General features: G+C 36.8%; 1 protein-coding gene across 1 annotated transcript in view; it reads right to left on the bottom strand.

Moving 5' to 3' along the window:
* The window catches only part of LOC107699414 (transducin-like enhancer protein 4), a 44,491-nt gene that overhangs the window by 23,606 nt on the left and 11,081 nt on the right, over positions 1 to 9,804 (bottom strand). The window contains exons 3-4 of the mRNA XM_016500659.1: positions 8,953 to 9,016; positions 869 to 913 (exon numbers count right to left, since the gene is read on the bottom strand). Of these exons, the coding sequence (XP_016356145.1) occupies positions 869 to 913; positions 8,953 to 9,016 (109 nt within the window). The remainder of the gene's footprint in view (positions 1 to 868; positions 914 to 8,952; positions 9,017 to 9,804) is intronic.

The following is a 9,804-nucleotide window of genomic DNA, read 5'->3' on the forward strand; positions in this document are numbered from 1 at the left end:
AGATAGATAGATAGATAGATAGATAGATAGATAGATAGATAGATAGATAGATAGATAGAAAAAAATTATATCACAATATAATTAATATGACAATGATTCAACACTATTGTTAATATCTCATTTCTCAAGCATGTATTCAGGGATTCAGTGAACACATCTATTTAGATGCGGTGAATTATGATTGAGATGCCAATCATGTGCAAACATCATCAGAGCATTGCTGAAAATCATGTGGCAATTTCACACAGCATAGAATTCAACGGCTAACACACACACACATACACACACTGACCCATCTAGATCTCTGTCTAGCCACCCCTCATAGCTTATCTTAATCCAGTGTTTTAAATGAACTGGGACAGGAGTGATACAAACCGAATCCAAACCACATCCATATGTGTTACAAGTGTGAATGGTCAGATTACATTAAATCAGGCGTGTACAAACCGAATCCAAACCACATCCATATGTGTTACAAGTGTGAATGGTCAGATTACATTAAATCAGGCGTGTACAAACCGAATCCAAACCACATCCATATGTGTTACAAGTGTGAATGGTCAGATTACATTAAATCAGGCGTGTACAAACCGAATCCAAACCACATCCATATGTGTTACAAGTGTGAACAGTCAGATCACATGAAATTAGACTTTTATAAACTGGACCCAAACTCCATCCGTATCTGTCACAAATGTGAACAGTCAGACCACATGCACAATATTGTGCATAGCTGCAAGCTTATAAACAGCCAGTACTGATAATCTGAGCTGTGTGCAATGTGAACAGAAAATAAGACGCCATTTTGGAGTGCTAAAATACCACAAGCAAAACTGTTTAGTGAATTCACCCAACAGGTTTGTCTTACCTGTTTGTGCATCTCAATGTTGAGCCCATAGGACATCTCGTAGTACTGTGGGAACACAAACGTGAGAGTATCAATCAGCACCGTGATGAATTAAACAGCAGTGAATCATCATCAATCAAATTAAAACCTCAGCGGCCTGACAGACACTAACGACTTGCTTAAACTACAGGAAGACAGAGAGAGTTTGAATGCGTCCGCGTGTGTTTCTGCGCATCTGTTTTAGCAGGCAATGCCAAAGATGAAGATGAAACCTGACACAACTGCTCGCTTATTCTGTGTCTTTCTCAGTCTGTCTGTCTCGCTCACACACTCGGTAACTGCTCTGTGTAGCTCGATTTTCAAAAATCCTTTTTCCTCTTCTCTCCCCTTATCTCTGTCTTTACCGATCAGCTCCCTCGTTACCTACCTTCCTTTTTAATCCTCCTCTCCCCTGCCCTTCTCTATTATTCCGTAAACTCCATTTCCCATCTGTGATGTGTGCCTGACCTCCTCTCTTCTATCAAACCTTCTCTGTGGTTTAATCTCAGGATTAAAGTCTCATCATTTATAATGACAGTGACTGGAAACCCAAAAGTGTCGATATGAGGTTAACGAGCGGTGAAATATTCCAAAGTTTGGGCACACCTACCTACTCATTCTTTATTAGTGCTTGCGAAGCAAATTATCTGTATTCATATTCTTCTTAATCTTGGGGCACACACACTACATGTTCTGCACCTTCCACATTCTGCACACTTCCCATCCGAAACCCCCTATCCCCCCATTCCCCCACCTAAAAATATGAATGCTCGATGTAGGTGCACTGCTGCCAGCTCTGCATGTAGGCCTATGCTGGACACTTGTTGGCTGATTTTACCTCACTATCCGACCCAAAACAAAATCCATTAAAAATATCAATAAGGTTAAGATTTTTGTTTTGTGCATTCATGCATATTCATGCATAGGCACAATTTGTCTACAAAACTCATTTCAAGCCACGTATAAAAACCTTCTGACCAAAAGGATTTTAAGATCATGAGAACTATAAATCCAGTCAAGCATGTCCAAACTTTTGACTGGCAGTTTAAATGCGAGTCTATAAAATTAAGCATTTTAGACATGTGTTGCGCTGTATTCAAATTTATTGCATTTCCAGTATTGATCGCTCCGGTGGGTGATGAATTTTAGATAAAGCGTGACATAACACCAGAACTATTTCCCCATCTATCTGTTCTGCTGGCACACACACACACACAAATATAAATCACGTTCGCTGGTTCTGCATGCTGATAGTGCAGCAGGGCCGCTGGAAGCGGTTTCGTTTTAAAAAGTTTTGCGGCAGCCCAGAAGGCTATTCAGCAGCACTCGTATTACCTCACCTGAGGCCAAAAAAGGTCACTGCATCATTTCAGACCAACATTAGTTCTCAGCATGTTTTGATGTAGAATCAATCCAGGGAGAAAATGCTGAGCGAAAATTCTAATTCACACAAAAATAGGCGATATATCAGCCAATTAATCGACCTGGCCGACATATCGGTACCAACTGAAATGATTCCATTAGCCAGCCTTAACACGAAAACAAAACCACACTGGTTTGGGGAAACAGTGTCCTAGATATTTGGCAACCACCCTAGAAACCATATAGCAACACCCTGGCAACCGCCCAGAACACTCTAGGATCAAGGCACTGAGTTTTGAACAGGCAAACATGACTCAAATTGAGCTGTACTTAATGTGGCAACAGGAGAGTTTCTATCAGTTTAACTGACAAGTGATCTATTACCTCAACCTACACACAGTCCTGTAAATAAGACGTTTAATTAAGCTGAAATAGTTTAAGCAGTCAGCATGTCGTGTCTACGGTCTCTCCCTAAAGAAAATGTTGAATGACAGAGTGCCAGACAGGCAATCTAAGGACAGGACACCTGCAGCTCATTTTCTCTTCAAAGCACTTTAGTCCTTTAGTTTTGCTTTACTAAATATCTTTTGGCTTCTTCAGCTACATTTTATAAAGATAAAATTACAGGACTCCATTAAGGACAGACCAATGGCCTGGGACCAGTGTGAGAGAATTTGGGACCCTACAGGTAATTTGTTGTGCTCATGGGGACACGGGCTATCATATTGCTCTCTTCCTGTACAAGGCAAAATGCTCATTGCAAATAAATAAATAAATAAATAAATAAAATAATAATAATAATACTAAAATAAATAAATTAAAAAATATATCTAGATGGATAACAACTGGAGAAATTTGTATGAAAAAAACTGTCAAAATTAGACATGGGTTGAATATGATAAAAACACTGTATGCCACCATTTAAAAAAAATAGCTAAACTGTATGAAATTATAGCTGAATTTATAAACATTATGATTTTATTTTTTTACAACATGTGTCAGGAGCAAATGTAATTAGCTCTTCAATTTATGTTTTTTTCACACAAAATTAAGATTATAAAATAAAAATATTTTGAAGTTTTAAATGTGCAATGTTAGTTGGAAATATAACCAATTTAATTTAAATAATTTAAAATTACATTAAATTTAAAAAAATGTGTGTGTTGTAGTTTGCATAGCATGCTTGTGCTATTTAAAGCTCATATCTTAAGGTGGGCGAGTTTGACTTGTTGTTTTTGTGTGATTGTGTTGTTATTCTGGATATCGGTGGATAGTGGTGCGTTTTTGGCTCGTAATGTTCTTACGTTCCCTCGCCGCAGCTCATTGTTATATAAGCTCTCTCATGTTATGTGCATTCTCATTCTACACCGCGAGTGTGTGTGTGTGTGTATGTGTGTAATCCCCTTAGAGTGTCAGTGTGTGTGTGTGTGTGTGTGTGTGTTGTCTGGAGCAGATTGTGCGCGACATGTGGCGGATGTAGCGGGGCTCAATGCGGCGGAGGTTCAACAAAGCCTCTCCTCCTGCCTCAGCCACGGTGTGTGAGTGTGTATTAGTCCTCACTGGTCTAAAGAGGGGCAATATGTACTGGGTGTCCCCTGGTTCAACCCGGCAGCTGTTTGCCATCCGTCGCTTGTACTCATATCCTGCTGTGTCGCTGGTCACTCGGCTCTTGCTGAAATCTCTGTAGATGTGCGTGCGTGTGTGTGTGTGTGTGTGTCTGTCCATCCATTTCACCGTACTGGATGCAGCTGTGACCTTCTAAGCTCAGACACATCCTGATCTAGTATTACTAGACAGGCAACACTGATGAGATATCATTTCCATTGGGCTTGTCTCTCAGGCTCATCGCATCTGCCATGAACCCATTTACACCAAACAGGCCAAATTGAATTGACCGATATAAAAATAGCTGTCCTCTGTACTGTCAAAAGAGCTCCAAAAAAGGAAATACTAAATAGATTTGCATCTCCAGTAAGAAATACCAGAGTTTGCCAGGGTAAAAAAGGATTTTAGGCTTTAGGCTTTCAGCATGCAAGACCAATCAAATTTCAGTATGAAAATTTCAACATCATAGCTGTCAGTTAGATTTTATAGATGTTGGAAGTTTCGTAATTACGAGATTCCGACTTGTAAAAATGAGTTTAGTTTCTTGTAGAACTAGCATTTACAACTTATAAACTCAGAAGCTTGGACTTGTACCCATAGATATGTATTCACAGACTTGAACACTCCAGACACGGCAATGCATCCACCATCTTGGAACAGTCAATGTGTCGTCACTCACAGTAAAAATCGGTGAGTTCCCCAAGATGCCAAAAAATTGCAGCCTCTTGTTGTAAAAACGCTGATTTAAAATCCTAAAGAAATGGGATACATTTTTACAGGTGAGAATGTGTTTGTGTTTTTATATGAAGGCCTATTAACTCTAATATTACAGGTTTTAACTGTTTGATGCCTTTGTCTTCCTGCATTGTTAGTTTAGCAAAATCATCTGCTGAAGTCTACTGCAGATACAAATATTCATATATGCGTATAACTACGGTTGTAGACACGCCGTCAACTTGCTCTCGAGTTCCCAGGTGGCTTTGACCCTTCCAATATGTGGACACCAAAAATATAGCATCCCACAGAAGCCGCTGCTAATGAGGAATCTATGTATTTACATCTATGCTTGTACCACCTGAGCTCTGTTACATCATGCAGAAACACAAAATGGCAGCATCTTCAATAGTAAAATGAAGTTAAGCAGTTATTTCTGTTTAATAATTCCTACAATTGACCATTTTTAATGTCTTAATTGAAGAATAATATGACAACAAACGAAAGACATACAACCACTATTAAAAGTCAGTCATACAGGTTTGGAACGACATGAGGTTGAGTAAATGTTGAGTAAAAGTTGTGTATTAAAACATTCAAAGTCTTCATCATTTTAATCAGTTACAAGCCAAAGAAAGAGCCGTATCATAAAGGATTTCATTATACTTCCTTTTTTTCCCCAGACAATAAAGTGACATTATATGAAAGCCATGAACGTCATTAGTGACAGTGCTGTTGGCGGCTGTTCTTGAATCCGAGACTGAATTACGAGTTACCTGGCAAGTTTCCTGACAGACGGAGAAAATTGCGAGTGTGTTATCAGCCACACAAAACCAGAGCCGTGATTCATAGACTGCCAATTCATATCAGCGCAATTATAGATGAAGCTAATTGCAGAATGCCATTTTATCAAATTGAATAAAACCTTGAATAATTAGTAAAATTTCTGTTAAGGAACACTATTGAAACTGTAATGCAAACAAATATTAACGTGTACAGCAACACTATAATAATATCTCCCATTTGCTCTCATTTCTGTTCAATTCTTTCTCTTAGAATGCAAGCAGGTTAAATGGAGACTTTCTCCTGCTTCTCAGATTTTTTCCTGAGAAAAAACCATACTATTCTCAAAGAGAATAGAAAAGAGTTAAAAAAAAAAAAAACTCAACTAGCACTGTCAAAATACCAAATTTTCACTACACAATTACTGTGGCCAAAGTATTTTTTTCCATTTTAGGATGGGTGGCAACAGCTAGTTCTCAGAACGTGTTTTTGCATTTAAAGGGGTCATATGATGCTGCTAAAAAGAACATTATTTTGTGTATTTGGTGTAATGAAATGTGTTTATGCAGTCTTTGCAACTTTACAGATCTTCTTTATGCACCAAGAGCTTGTAACACTCCAAAGAGAAAGGAAAAATTGAAATCGCATCATATGACCCCTTTAAAAATGGGAAACTTAGGACAGTGGAATGGAAAAAAAAACAGGTTTCAAACTGTGTTTTTTTTACTTATTTTAACTGGAGGGGCTTGCTTTTTATTTCAATCTAGCGTGTTTGCATAGAAAAACTATCGAAAAGCTGTGCAGTGGAATGTAAAAATGCAATAGTGCCACCTACTGTGTTGGAGTGTCAACCAGATAGCTACTGGCGCCGGATTATTTACAATGTTTATCTTAAGTGCAGTATCAACAAAATTATCTCATCTACTTAATGCGCATTCAATTTATAGCTCTATACTCTCACAGCATGTCAACAATTGTCTCACAAAGAGTTACAAGAAACATCTGAGCAGATGCGGAGTACAAAAAATGAGAACAGCAAAGGTTTCGTGAGCTATAACAGAACAACTCCGAGCAATAAAATGTTCCTCTGAGTTGTTTTGACCAACATATCATGATGGATAAATTAGGTGAAGGTCTGTAAACAAACTCGCGGGTTTGAAATCAAGCTTGTGTAGATGTTTTGTTCAAGAATGTTTTGGACCTTACGAAAGTTAAAAGTGAAACGTAAATAAAAGATGTTTTGAAACCTTTTTTTGTAAATTGTTTTTAAAAATAATTTTTGCAATTAGCTTTGGTGCTGTTAATGTAGCAGAAACCGTAGATTTAAATGAGAGTTAAAAGTGAAACAAAAAGTAAATTAAAGATGATTTTTTTGAAAAAAGCTTTTTTGAAATGTTTTTTTTTTTTTTAATTATTTATTTATTTATTATTTTAAATTTTTTACAATTAGCTTTGGTGCTGCTAATGGAGCAGAAATTGTGTACCATAGCTTAAAATGAGAGTTAAATGTTATACTGAAAGATATTTCGGGGAAAAAAATAATAAAAAATTGTTTTTGGAGCCATGGTGAGCCAACTTTTTTTTTTTTCGTCAGAGAATGACTTTGAGCAACCTGCCAGTGATGTGCGTGGTTGTGTTTGTTGAAAATTGTTTTGAAAATGATTTTTGCAGTTAGCTTGGCTGCCTCTAGTGGAGCAGAAATTGTGTACCGTAGTTTTAAATGCTAGTTAAACGTGAAAGTAAATGAATGTATTTCAGCGCTACAATTGCTTTATAATTAGCTTCAGACGGATGAGTTGGGGCGGGGGTGTTACTGCAAAAGCAGCGTATTAGCCCTGTCGTTTGCTCCATCTTTCCATCCTCGGCTGCCCCAGGCTCTGGATTAGCCTACACACAACGATCACAGAGTGACCATGTAGATGGGCGCTCATTAAAGGCTAGATCATGATGGCGCATCAGGACACACGTCCACACACACACACACACACACACACACAAATACTGCAACCCACAATCTGGATTTAGAATTTAATAGTTAATGAGAATGATTTACTTAAGCGGATTTGAACCTCTGTCTTCCAAATGAGCATCATAGTTTAGTATATTACGACAAATATTCTAAACTATGACGCCAGATTTAGATTTATGAGCTACATGTTTAATCAGGACCAAGGCACCAAACTGAACAAGTTGTAAAATTATTTATTTATTTATTTGAGCCTTAGCTTTATTGTTTATACTACTATAATTAATTGATTATTATATTATTAATAAATATTATTATTACTATTTATTTATTAAAATTGACTTTACATAAATATTAATTAAAAATAAATACAAATAGTTATAAATAATTAAATAAAAACAAATAAATAAATGCTTTTTTTTTGCTTTATTGGGTGTTGACTGGAATTACTTTTTTTAGCCATAGTCTTGTTGATCATATTATTTATATTATTATTTAATATGTATTTCTATTATTGATAAATATTATTATTAGTAGTAGTATAAATTAAATTAAAATGAATTAAAAATGAATATATAAAACATATACAAACAAATACATTTATTTTTGCTTTATTGGACTGATCATTTTTAAGGAGGGAGCGATGAAATGGGATCAGGGTGTGTCGCAAGCCAGATTCAAACCTGAATCTTCCATATGGACACTACTGTTCTATATGTTAGGTTTAACAATTTAATTTTTTTTGTTTAAATGTCTTCATACGCTTTTTGTTTTATTGAAGAGATACCAGAACAATTTTATGTAGACTGACGAATGATGAGATTTGGACATGTCGAGGGCTGGATTTGAATCTGCTTCTTCTGAATCTGCATCATGGCTCAACATATTAATACAAAGGCCACAACCTCAACTTGTTTTTAAAATAACTCTGGGGGCGTTTCGCTTTATTGGATAGATAGTGGAGAAAGAGATGACAAGACCTTCAGCATTGCTCAAAATATGAGGAGTGTGTGTGCCAACCACTGAGTCACGGCACTGAACAAAGCTTTTAACACTTGAATATCATCCAATTCACTGTCTCTGTTGTTTTTGTTAGCCAGGAGGCTAACGCACCATCGCAAATGAGCTCTGAAAACTATTTCATGCCCATCAACAAACAAATCATTCACTAAGATGAGAAGAACACGCAGTCCTGTCTAGTCGTCAAAGAGCACAGATAGAAGAATGCGGTAAACTATAAATGCATGAAAATAAAGGGGAAGGCTGTTGAAACAAGTCTTAGTGTACATGGCAGGTCTAGCAGGCTAAATATAGTCTTCTGGGTTATCTGTTTCTGCAAGCACTGAATCGTTGTTCCCTCTCATTATTTACATGTCTGCGCTTGTGATCTTTGTTTCTCTCTTTCCATCTCTTTTCTCTCTTCATTCCTGGCTCTCGCATATCACCCTTCCTTCTCCCTCACTTTTTAATCTCCCTCAACCCCTATTGTAATCCCGCTGATGTGTCCTCAGGTTAACCAAACACCCTGTAACATGAAATCAAACGCAATCTCTCTTTTTAAACACAGATGGGCTTTAATGCTGTATTTACTGGAGCGTACGGCAGATCTGATGATATGAGGGTTGAACAAGCTCACCATGATATAGTGGCGCTGCATCTCCGTCTTCTCGCTGGCCAACTTCTCACAATCTAGTTTGAGACTGTGAAAACACGGCAGAAAAATATGAATGAAAAACATGGTAGAAAATTATTAATTGTTCACGTTAATCAAATGTTGATGGTAATTTAATGCTAATGACTTGTCAACATATCAGAAACCAAGTCTGACAAGTCTGATTCACTTAGATGAATAAGAATGAATCAGTTACATTAATTGAAACAGGACAAATCAATGTACTTACAAGAATCAAAACGGCTTGATTCACTTAAATGATTAAAAGTGTTCCAACTCACTTAAACGAATCAGAACAAATTATACACTTTACTGAATAAGAATAAATAAATTAAATTTCATTAATCAGAACAAACTAATTCACAGAAATCAAGACACTGTTATGCCGATGATACTCAACTATATATCTCAACAAGACCAGATGAAACTTCTAAATTATCAAAGCTAACAGAGTGTGTTAAAAATGTAAAAGATTGGATGACCAATAATTTTCTCCTGTTAAATTCGGATAAGACAGAGATATTACTTATTGGACCAAAAGACAGTACACCGAATCTCGTGGATTACAGTTTGCAACTAGACGGATGTACGGTTACTTCCTCTACAGTCAAAAATCTGGGTGTTATACTAGATAGCAACTTGTCTTTTGAAAATCATATTTCCCATGTTACAAAAACAGCATTCTTCCATCTTAGAAACATTGCCAAGTTACGAAACATGATACCTGTTTCTGATGCAGAAAAGCTAGTTCATGCATTCATGACCTCTAGACTGGACTATTGTAATGCACTGCTAGGTGGTTGTCCTGCATCTTCA

This window comes from Sinocyclocheilus anshuiensis, unplaced genomic scaffold (genome assembly GCF_001515605.1).
Source record: "Sinocyclocheilus anshuiensis isolate Anshui unplaced genomic scaffold, SAMN03320099.WGS_v1.1 scaffold766, whole genome shotgun sequence".
Classification (NCBI taxonomy): domain Eukaryota; kingdom Metazoa; phylum Chordata; class Actinopteri; order Cypriniformes; family Cyprinidae; genus Sinocyclocheilus; species Sinocyclocheilus anshuiensis.